This window comes from Buteo buteo, chromosome 15 (assembly GCF_964188355.1).
Source record: "Buteo buteo chromosome 15, bButBut1.hap1.1, whole genome shotgun sequence".
Taxonomy (NCBI): Eukaryota; Metazoa; Chordata; class Aves; order Accipitriformes; family Accipitridae; genus Buteo; species Buteo buteo.
The window spans coordinates 9,585,671-9,597,704 of record NC_134185.1 but is presented as its reverse complement, the minus strand read 5'-3'; the positions used below and the strand labels follow the sequence as shown (position 1 = coordinate 9,597,704).

The window sequence follows — 12,034 nt, the reverse complement described above, 5'->3', positions numbered from 1 at the left end:
ATAGAGGACAGCATCCTTGTTAGTGCCCCTGATAAGAAAAAACTATAGGTTTAAAACAACAGTTACAAAAAGAGTCTGCTGAGGAAGGCCAGCAGTCCACGAGACGTCACTAGTCCCATTAGCAGATGGAAATGCTTCCTTCAAATTACGTGAATCTTTCAAGGATGAGCTATCTGGAATTACTTTGCATTACGTAGGGTAACCATATTGATGTCAGCAGTTGCCATGAAGGAGCTTTTACATAGTACTTTGTTCTTCTACAGCCCTGCTGTGTACTTCTACCCTTCAGGAAATGAGAGTTATTAGAGGAGGCTTACTCTCATTTGCCAGGGCAGTGGCCCTTATTTTTCTACATACCTGAAGTGTTAGAAGGGTCAAAAAAAAAAGAAAAAGATGTAACCTCAGAATTTGAGTGCTTGGTTGATACGTGCTGGGAAGGGAGACTTTTTAGGTCAGTGGTGCTGCTGCTCACATTTGATATTCCCTGTAAGTAAGATGGCAGCAGTCAGGCTTTTAGCAGTAGGTCAATAGCACGCTGCTCTGTATCCTCTGCATCCATCCCAAGCACAGCAGTCTACAGTTATTGCCATACATTAAGGAAATTATGAGCCATCTGTTCTAATTTAAAGTAAGATGTATCCAGGAAGGAATCAAGAGGTGCTAAAGGTGAAGAAAAGTACTTTAAGGAGCAGGCAAAGCTATCCCTGCATTCTGAGCTGTAGGCATATCCAAGAAAACTGCAGTCTAGAGTCTGTTGCAGACTGTTGCTAGTCTAGATGGTGATGACCATCAGCAGAGCCATGCTCCACTATGGTGAATTATCAGCAGTGATCTGGCTACAGTAATCTGATCTTTATTGTTTTCAGAGAAATTGTTCGAATTCTTTCCACCTGGGATGCAGTAAGGTGTTCAGAAACTGCAGTTTAAAGCCTTAACACAACCATTAAAGTGAAGAAGCACATTCTAAAGCATTGGCCATGCAGTTTTTACGAGAGTAATTTGCTGCTTCTTTTAGTGGGACCACGTTGCTTTGCTGCTGAGAAGTCTGCAATTACATTGTACTTTGGAGCTGCGCCAGCAATTCTGCATAGTGTGGGCATTCAAGAGCAGTCGCAGCAGACTTTAGGCAATGCCCAGCAAGAGCTAAGCTCCTGTGCTTTTCTTGGTTTTGTAGAACTTCTAAATTAATACATGAATTCTGCTCTTGCACCCAACTAGGCAAAAATGACGTAGGGAATTTTAAAAAGTAGTTTCAAGGAAATACATTGTGAATATGTTGAGTTCTGCCTGCCATGTTTTCTTCCTATTATGTCTATATATGTTTGAGCATCACAAGCCCAGCAGGAGCTGTTTTCTCCATGAGCTTGTATTCCTCAGTGAGATGCTCTAAAGCAGAACTTCATTGTAACTGAAGGAAATCCGCTGCAGTTTTCTGCTTTTACAGCTTCAGCTTTTGCCACAAACTCTTGATCTTGCAGATGAATGAAGAAAGAATTTCTCTCCCCATAGGCAGTTACTGTTATGGGTTGGCTCTGTGGATATAGCTACTGCTGCTATACCTCTGTGCACTGTGGTTTTGCTGGTATGACATATCCTGGGAAGTACCTGGCAGGCTTGTGATTTTATATCCAAGGTCAGTTCCCACAAAATTAGCATTCCTTTTCCTCTTAATTCTATGATCAGCCTATTTTTGCTTACCTGGTGCTGAAGCTAAATAAAGAAGATAATGTCTTAGTTATACTCACTGACCATCTGTGCATGGTTTGAGTACTGTCATGAATTTTAAGTTTAGTACATTTTGCAAGTGTTCATGGTCCCACACATCTGTGTGTCCCATTGAATGCTAAGTCTGCTTTAGACATTGTCACTTGGTTTAGCTTTTCATACATTCATTTTGGATATTATGAGTCTTCAACTTAAAGGTTGCAGAATAGAGGAACACCTGGTAATCCTTCCCTCTGAAGTTTAAGCTTTATTTCAGTGATTCTTGCAGCTGAAATTCTGTTTTGTCTTCTGCAGAGACTGTACAGTTGGTGCTGTTTTGCAGTGGAATGAAAATATTTTATGCGTGATAGGTTTGCAACTTAAAATCAATGCTTTTGAAATTGCATAGCAGCCAGCTGGAAGAGGGAAGGCAATGTAGAAAAGCAGTTGGTGAACACCCAAAAATCTTTAGTCTGGAGAAGTGTGTTGAGCTTTACTTTGAAATTACATGCTCCAAGGCAAAGATACTCCTGGACAGAATTAAAATCTCAAGATTTATTTCCATGCAAAAAGTTACATTATGTCAAAATAGCTTTCTGTGCTTCAGAGGAATAATCTACTTGTAAACAACTTTGTCTGTCTTGGTGCAATATACGCACACAGTTGTTTGGTTTTCTGTTTTTGCCCTTTACCACTTTGGAAAAAAAAGAATTGAATTCTGTGGGCTATACACAGGCTTTATTTGTGCTAATAGCATTTTTTAATAACTGTACCAAAACCACTGGAGTTACATTTAAGTTAATGTAGGACAGTTGAGTGTAATAAAAATGTTGGTTGATGTGAAACGAAAGGAAGAGAATTCGGCCTGTACTTTACAGGTTGAGATGGGCAGCTTTTACTTCTCTCTCTGACTTCCCTTAAATAGTTTAAAATAATCAAAGCATGTTGAGAAGTAGTAAAATAATTTAAAAACATAAATAAAATGAATGTAGTTGAGATTCATATGCACTTGTCTAATGCAAACAAAATCATTTAATCCACTGTCTTTTAATGTACCTTTTAGCATGAGTTATTTAATCTATGCTACATATTGGAGTTAGAAATTAGAAAACTGCATGTGGAATACCTATTTTAAATCACAAAAGCATTCATTGGAGCAAATAGCATAATTTTACTAAAAAGGCCCTTTGAAATATTACAAGAACATTTCATACTTCTTATGTCAGCCCTTCTGAAAAATATTATGGCAGTGGGCAGATGGTACTCTGGTGAGGTTAAATTTGAATTTTCATTATAAGCCTTTCTTATTATTTTTAAATAACTTGTCCTTTTCAAATGGTGACACACTGAAAGTTCAAGAAGGACTTACATTTTGTAGGATAAGGTATTTTAAACCTGCTGAATTGTTTTTGCGGTGGATTTCTAGATAACTTCTTTTTGACCAGACTCCAGAGGTGCATAGTTTTTCCATTCAAAATCTGCATTACTTAGAAAAAAGACAAAAGACTGTTAATAAAGGTTGTGTGTTTGTATATACAACTATTATATCAATTTATATTAATTTATAGAAATGTCCATAATTGTATAATAATATGATTAATTTGTGTATAATTAATTTATAATATATATACTATATTAAAGTATATGTACTATATATATGATGTAACTTTATTATAAGGATTATATATCAGTAACTTTCTTATAAGAATGCTTTACAGGAGAGAGTATTTGAGACTACTTGAAAGTATAGAAGTTCAGTTAAATAAACCTTCATCCTCTCTCTATAGTGATGCACTGGAAAAAATTAAGGTTTAAAACTTAGAGGTGGAGGTTCTGTTGTTGGCCACTATGGTCCATTGCAATAAACCTAAAAAAGCACCTCCTCATGCAGATCCCTGGATCACTGCTCTCTGTTGTCTTACTTCCCTTGATACGTTCCTCTTCTCTTGCTCATTTCCTTGCAAGGACACCGGTGGGTTAAATTTCTGTTCTTCCCTTTCTTGTCTCTTATGAGAGATTTAATACCTGTTGGTTTGGGATACCAGGCGACTAGTAAAGATCCCAGGGAAGATTTGCTCAAAACCCACAACTGACACTCCCAGCTATTGAGGATGAATGATGAACAGCATTAGAACAAGACTGCAGATGTTTGTTTTAGGAGGGAAGCAGTGATTCTATAAAGAAAGTTTTTTTTTCCAAAGGAATTTGCTGTAGGCTGTGGAAGGACTGCACTTCTTAGTGTTCCGTATTATTAAAATTTTGGCAAGAGTTTAGTAGCTAATGAGCATGCATTGATTTTTATGTCATTTTTAGATCACTGCAAGGATAATTAAAAGTATAAATAACTTAGCTTCCCGGTATATTAAGTATATAGACACATCATCAACCATAATTTAGAATTGTTTTTAGATTAAATCATTTTTACAAATAGTTATTTAATTTAGCAGGTTTGTCCTTCGGTTCAGTAAAGTCATCTGTCATTTATATCAGAGCTGTAACTGGTGGAAAGGGCAGCTTTAACAATATTCAGTGAACTCTGAGATTCAGGGCTGAGCTTCTGTCAGCTTTTATATTGGATTCTTCAGCATGGCCTTGATTCAGCAAAACGCTGAAGCCCTAGCTAACGTAGTAATCTCCTTCAAGGGTTTCCACAGCATTTGGAACCCTAAATGCAGAGTGCATTTACCTAGATCATAACTAATCAAGTCAAATTAATCCAGTGCCTTGGTAGCCATACTGAGTAGTGCTCTGAGTAAGAGCTTTTTCATTTTCCAGTTTTGATGTCTGTAGACTACTCTAGGTTAATGTATTTATAGAAGTAGCCTGGTAAATCAGAGGTGGTGATGGGAGTGCCCTGGAAAGGAAAAAAGGACTTACCTGTTACTCTTCAAAACCAGACTTTTTTTTTGTATGTTGCTCAGTTGCATTTTGAAATGAATCTCATGCATGATGGAGGGCGATTACTACTGATCAATGGCCTTGACACTAGTGGAAGAGGCTTCTTTTGAAAGAAATGCAATCTAGGGAGAACTCTGGTCCAGTTTTTCAAAATCTTGTGAGAATCCTTATTGCTTTTTCCTGGTTTTGAACTACAAAGATTCTCTTGCTTCACTGACATGCCGTGAATATTGTGTTTTTCATGAAGGCTTAGGACATTGTGGGTGGGTTCCATGACCTGATGGATGACTGTGGTTTTTTGCTAGTACTTCTATCAAGGAATTATGATATAAATGTATTTCATTATTTTGGTGTCCTAAACCTTGCTTTTAAGAACACAATTTTCAAATGTTACTCTGACTTATGTAGGCATGTTAGTAATTCATTGGGATCAATTCCATAATTAGCAGTGGAGAAATACCATTCTCTCATGCATGATGAATCAAATGTGCTTATCTGAAAACATTGTGATGAATTACTTCTGCTAGAGAAGTAACTGTCTTATCTTTAGTCTTATCTGAGTAGTTGTTTTCAAGTTTTGCTCATCTCTTCTTTCAGAGTTAATTGGTTGAATTTCAGATAACATTTACTGATTTTTATTTTTTTTAAAAGAAATCCAGATTTCCTTGGATTTCCCATTATTACCAGCTAAACAGCTTTGAAAATACCACTTCATTTTTTAAAACACCTTTCACATGTTACTATAGGAATTTTACTTTCCTAGCTGTATTTCTGGATGTGAGAATGTGACAATCATACCATGCTCTAACTTGCTCCTTCAAACAAACCATTCCTTAGAGAAAGCATTGGAAAGGACAAGGGGGAAGATAGTCTTAGCCTTTCATCCTTATTTTGTACTTGTTTTGAATGCTCCATTCTGACAGTTTAGCACATAGTACATAGTTATTTCATATCAGCATCTAGCATAGTAGCCAAGGATCTTTGCCCTTGAGTAGAATTTTACTCTGTTCAATTTCTGTACTACTTCAGTTCTGAAATGTATGCCAGAAATACGTTAAACAATTTGATTAGCATTCATCATATGCGGTTCTGTCTTTCTCAAAATGAAAGTTATATGAATGTTTGAATTATATCTTTTAATCTTATGTCTGGTTATTCTGTTTTCATGGATGGGACTAATGTATATCATGTAGAGGGAACAGAAGGGGTGAGTTTGAGGTGTCACTTTAATCTGCAAAGGCTGCACCTCAGGTTTGGTTAACACTGGGAAGAACTCTGACTCTTGCTCTTACTAGGGATCAGTTCCATTATCATCAATCCTTCTTTCTACCCCAAAACTTAAGAGGTTTTCTTTTCCAGCTGTCCTGAACCTACAAAATTGAGTGCACTTCAGTAAAAGCACCAAGTCTCTCAATTTGGCTCACTCATTAGGGAGTATGGTAGACTGTGAATGACATGTTTACTTTGCTTATAGTAGTTGAATTTGCTGGATAGAAATGTCATATTATTGAGTTTATGCTAATATTGTCCCGGGTAAACATCATTTAATTATCCAGTATGTATGTTGCTGAGCTACATCAGCAGCTTTTCTCTGTGGAGTAACTAATGTAGATTTCTTCTCACTACTCAGACACTGATTTTCAGGAAAACATGAAACTGCCCCAAACCTAATATATTTGAGATCTTTCTTAAGAAATTGGGTTGTAATAGGCTAAGAGGTTTAAAAGTTCTGGGGAAGGGGAGGGATAAAGAAAAGATGGAGAAAATGGGAAGGATAGAGTGACAGACAGGATGCTTAGAATGATTTGGGTTTTCCTGTTGGTGAGATCACTGGCAGGCAAAACTGGATGATGATGATGATGATTTACAGAGGTGGATTTAATGTCCTGTGAAAAAAATTCACTCTGACATGTCCTTTTCTTAACTCAGAGCATTCTCCTAGTTTGGACCATTTTACTGAGTATGTTTTACTACATCTTACTGTTTTAACACCTAGTTTGTAAAGCTGACTCACATCTCCCTCAAACACTGTCAAGGTCAATATGAAGTGGTGAGATTTCACCTCTCATAAAGTCAGTCCGAAGTAGGTGCAGTCTTGCGCCCCATGATGACTTAGGGAATCTGTGTAGAATTTACGAATTTTATTTGATACTGAGAGTCATAATTTTATTTTTTTTTGTCAGACTGGGAAGTCCAGAATCTCAAGGCTTCTTTGAATGTAGAAAAGTTGAATGTTTGCAGAAGGAAGAACATAAAATAGCATTATTACTCTTGTTAACCTCTCCTTCCTCCAGCTAATCTGTTTTACCTCACCTTTATTCCTTTCAGCCAGCATAGCAAGCTGTGCTGTGCTCCCTGGGAATTATGCCAGCTCTTGCCTTTACTCACAAAAGGAGCAGGCTTGGCCCAGTCTGCTTTCTCTCAAGGGAAGCTTGGAAGCAAGAATTCATTGCTGAGTAAAGGTTTTAAGGAGCAGAGGAGGAGAGCACGTGCATGTAAAGTCCTGTCTACATCCAAAGTGACCATGTGCACATGAGTCCTACTGGTTTCTTCACCGTCTTCTTCCTCAGCCCTCCCGAGAACTCCTTCTGACAATTTGACCTATCTTAATGTCACATTGAATTATTCTTTTTTTTTTTTAAGACCAGGAGAGAAAAATGCAGTTTTGTTTACATGGCCAGCACAGACAGTTGGCATTTGGGATCGGTCTGGGAGGAAGCACTGAGCTGATGGGCTGAGTTGTCTTCCGTGGATGCTCACTCTCCTGAGGAGCAGTATCAGTCAACCTGCCTCTTTCAGTAAACAGAGAGCAAACAGTCTCTTCTTCTATGCTGTGAGACAACTCTCCTTATACAGAAACGTTCTGTGACACTAAGGTGAAAAAAAAAGGGGAGTTTGTGTTTTGTTTTGCTTTTGTTTTAAGTATGGATGTTTTTCTCCTTCCTCTACAATGAAGATTATGGAAATATACTGCCAAGAGTAATAGGGGTAAAGAAGGACAGAGAGACATGGTCTAATAAAGCAGTGAAGTCCCACAAGCACTTGTGTTAAATGCTGTGAAAGGACAAGTTGTAAAGACTAATTCCTGACAGGAGTGTTCCTGGAGCAGTAAGTGCTAAGACACACATGGTTTGTTTGTAATAAGGGAATACACTGGAATAATTTCAGGAAATACTTATAAATGAGCCATTAATAAACAAGAATTACAATATAATTAGGCTAGATGTCTTTATGCAACAGTCCTTCCCCTGAATAAACCAACAGCAGCAAAAAAAGCCCTAGTGCAGTGTCAGGGCTGTAGGAGTTGGACTTTAAAATGAGGAGGCAGCTTCAAAAAATCCTCAAGTCAAAACACAAGAATAGAATCAGGGTACTGAAGTAAGTTGTGATGTTTTGAATATTGCTTGTAGGTCTGAAAAGTTTCTTTGTAGAGAGGGTGTTGACCTGTGGAAACACCTCCCCAAGACCCAGAACCTTAGCATATCACCTCCAGTCTCCAAACTCTCTAGATGTGTTTGAAGGTGCCTGCACAGTGCTTTGTTTAGACTTGCTGATTTCTGAAAAACTGAAAGCCCCAATTTTGCTAGCTTCACCTAAATTTGCCTGTATCACCAAACAAGGTTGTGAAAAATGTAGAACAAAGACCTCGTAAGGAACATATAAAGGTAAGTTTCTAACGATATGTGGAGATGAAGTTACCAAATGATAATGAAATATAAACTTAATTCTGGATTACAATTAACAAGACTCCTTGGTTACTGGCTGCTCCATGCTTATCTTCTAGAGGTAGATGTTCCTTCCTCCTGGAGCATTTGCAGAGTCTCTGGACCAGTCAGGGCTGTCTCTCCTGGACTTGGCCACTTGCATAGTCTTTTAAAAGAAGAATCCTGTTTCTTTTTAATGTAGACAAAGTATTTGGGGCTTAACTGGAGCCTTGTACCTTTCAATAGTGAAAATACTCCAGGGTGTCTTCTAAACTACCCACCTTCCTGTCTTAGCAGACAGGGTTTTTTTGTGGTAGCTTTAAACAGCTTTTCCACATCCATCTGGCACAGTATAAGTGACCAGTGACATACTACGTATTATGAAGGCTGTTAATATGTGGCAGGTTTTGGCCTCTGTGCTTTGGTATGGTCTCAGCCACGTGTGGAGACCTTAAGTGATGCACTGCCATTAGAAGTGCCAGACGGTGCCTAGCCCAGACTGCCTTCCTCCTTCTCCTTACCTTGTACAGTTTAGACCTCCTTATGTCAAAGTGACCCACTCATTTTGGTGAGGGTTGAGAAAAGACATGGTACATTTGGTAATTTTGAAATGATACAATTCTCTTTGTCTTTCATGGTGGATTTCAGAAAAAAGAGAGAGAGAAAGCCCTCCTTTTTTTAGAAAGATGGAAGCCCCTCTGACCCTGTGTGCATTATGGGTCTGACTTCTGTGTATTGAAGCGGAAGTGGATTCTTACATTCCCATAGATAAATGAGGAAGGAGGAAAAAATGTAAAGATTAGGAAGGAAAAAAAGACAGTTAAAATCCAAGAGGCCACTTTCAGACAAATGGAAGTGAGAAAGTGGAAATACACCCACCCTTTGAAGAAAGATGTGTAAATTATACTAAGTAGAACATGTTCTAGAGGAGCTAATAAGGTGCTAGGAAGAGTTAATAATGGAAGCATATGTCCAAAAAGTGTATATGCAAGCCTATATCTAAGAAGCAAGACTTCACAGAGAATTGGTAGGTTTAGGAGACTTGAGAGAATGAGAACCATCCAGAAGGACCCAGATATTGTGAAGAGAGTATTTGCTCAGTTTTCACCATGCTGAATGTTGGGATGATGTGTACTCTTTTAGGTGCTTAAAAAAGTGCAGCTATTTCTAGATAGGACATTAAAACAAGCTGGTATGTTCACGAGCAGCGGTTCAGTCAGAGTAATATATTTCCAGAAGAGCTGGAGGAATTTAAAAGTGAAAGCTGTTGCTAAAATTATTTATTGAAATCATGAAGTCTGGGACATGGAAGGGTAGCAAGCATTGTCTTCCAAAGTGATGCTCTCAGATCTGCTGAGAATAATTGGCATCCGTCTTGCTCTGGAGTATCTGATACTAGCTGCCTAAATAAAATTATTAAACTAACTGGGTCACTGATCAGTCTGACAGTTTGTGCATTAAGGAAGAAACAACCCTGAACAATAGGAAGTGGAACATTCCTGTGTTTTGAGTTAATCTTGTTGAACTAATCTTGTTCTTCAGCATGTGGTAGCGGGAACAGTTTATAGAAATGTGCTTTCAGAATGTTGTTTTTATGACTAGCTCTAGAAATCTTAATTCTTTTAATATATCTAAAGCAGAAACCTGTGTAAAATGAACTGGGATTGAGTTTTTGCTTGGTACAGACTGTTAGTAAGGTTCCAGTGAAAGCATCATAAACATAAATTTTGAAAATCACACCTGACCTTCTGTCTTTTCAGAAGTGAAAGGACATTTTTCTTTCTAGAAACAATAAAAAGTGGAGGCATTATGTTCTGTGAAGACTATTCTATATGTAAAAACACTGTATGATGGGAAGTTGCCAGTGGCAGATGCACTTTGGTTCAGAAATAATCAAACTTTGATTTAGAAACATGAGCGGATTGCTCTAATGTGTACTAGGTTTTCCTTTCATTCTTTCCTTTATGTAAGATTGGTGGTACGGTTAAGGTACTCTAAATGCACCTTGTATTTCTGGTAAAACATACTTAACTGTGACTTTTACAGGGAAAATGAGAAGAGAATCTTTATCACAATACTATGACACATTCTAATATTTATTTGAAACTTGGGGTTTAGATATATTTTAAGAGAATGAAAAAGTTCTGTTTGTTTGGGGTTTTTTTCACTTTATAGACTCGCTGATGCATGGGAAAATGATATTGGAGTTCATCCTTTAAAGTTTCCAGCAGAAACATGTTTGGAATTACTGCTAATACTGGGTTTGAGTACCACCTCTCTGCCACCTTCACTGCGATGCATGAACTCTTTTCAGGTAAGGATCAGCTGCTATTTCAGTATAAAAGTGTTACTTCTAGGAAAAAAAGATCCCTGGGGCCCATAAACCCTTTCAGAGTAAAGGTTTATCTTCTGTAGTTGTGTGACTCTCCATTATATTAACTATAGGAATAGAGAACTTCTTCTAGTGCTCAGTTTCTTTCAATTGTATTAAATGTAGAGCAAGGCAGGAAATGTCATTGGATTTTTAAACAGTGAATCACTGCTTAAATTAAATTACATGTTTAAAGAAATTTCATCAAACTTAGACTGGAGTAGCTAGAATCATTATATAAATTCTTCTTGGCTTAAAAAAAAAAAAATAAAAATCCTCAGCTAAAAATAAAGATTTCCACTGATGAAAACCTGGAAAATTAGGAGTGAAGCATTCACAGTTTTGGCCAATGTTCTTCTGTATGGTACTGCTGAAGTTCTCAGCAGTCATAGAAATTTTCCTAAGAAAACATTGTTGCAGGTATGTTAAATTGTGATTTGTATTTGTCATGTGTCTGAAGATGTATGATTTTTACAAATGAAATACACAGACATCTCGATTCATGATGATACGACATATCAACTCAACCTTTTTACGATGTTACTGTCTTCCCTTGTAGTTACATAGTCCATCAGTTGTGCATTGATGCAAATCTAAAGTAATCATCTGTTGAGCAGTAAGCATACCTGAATCTGTGTTTGTTTTGACAGCTGTAGAAGAATCATTATCTTAGGAGGACTGAGTGTCCTAAACAGTTTATACCACAAAATCTGGTAGCTTCTATTTGTCCATACTCCCAGTTTGTAGTTAAGGCACATTTAATTAGTGTTCCTGAGCTATGTTTACTGAAAAAATAATCTTATTGTAGAATTTTGGAGCCAGAAAGAATATGGTCATAGACCAAAATCAAATAATTGCTTTTAATAGAGTTACACCAATGTACACCTGCTGAAAACACGCCTAGATGTTAGGAAATAAGTATGCACCTGCATTGTCTGCTCCCTTTGCAACTTGTGTGCTTGAAAACAGGGAATCTGTGTGTGGTGAACTCTCGAGTATGGCAGCAGCCATTGATCATTTCAACATATTTTAATACCCAAGGTCAGAATTGTTATTGGGTTGTATATTTGGAGGCCATAAAATTGAAGAATCTCCTGGATACTGGCAGAGTGAGATTGCAAAAATTATGAGTTTCAAGGGTTGGCTAGTACCTAGTTATCCATGCAGTTGAATAGTCTTATGTTTCCTATTAGGAAGTGAACTTTCGGTTGTCTAACCCTGGAGGATGTATTCCTTGTCCGTTGCATTGCCAGTAATCTGTGGTAAAGTCTTCTCTGCTTTAACCCATGGTAGGTTAAATAGGAGTCTCTTCTTGTACACTGAGGCTGTATGTCCTGTCTTATTTCCGTGCATACTC

General features: G+C 37.5%; 1 protein-coding gene across 8 annotated transcripts in view; it reads left to right on the top strand.

Moving 5' to 3' along the window:
- Positions 1-12,034, top strand: part of UBE3D (ubiquitin protein ligase E3D) — a 107,409-nt gene that overhangs the window by 44,414 nt on the left and 50,961 nt on the right. For 4 of the 8 annotated variants that reach the window (XR_012653033.1, XR_012653032.1, XR_012653031.1 and 1 more), the window contains exon 9: positions 10,482-10,620. The exons of 3 other annotated variants lie outside the window; for them this stretch is intronic. Coding sequence is in view for 1 of the 5 variants with exons in the window: in XM_075046512.1 (XP_074902613.1) it covers positions 10,482-10,620 (139 nt within the window). In the remaining 4 variants the exon portion in view is untranslated. Of the gene's footprint in view, positions 1-10,481; positions 10,621-12,034 lie in introns of those variants that run through there. One more of the 8 variants, XR_012653034.1, reaches the window with a different exon arrangement.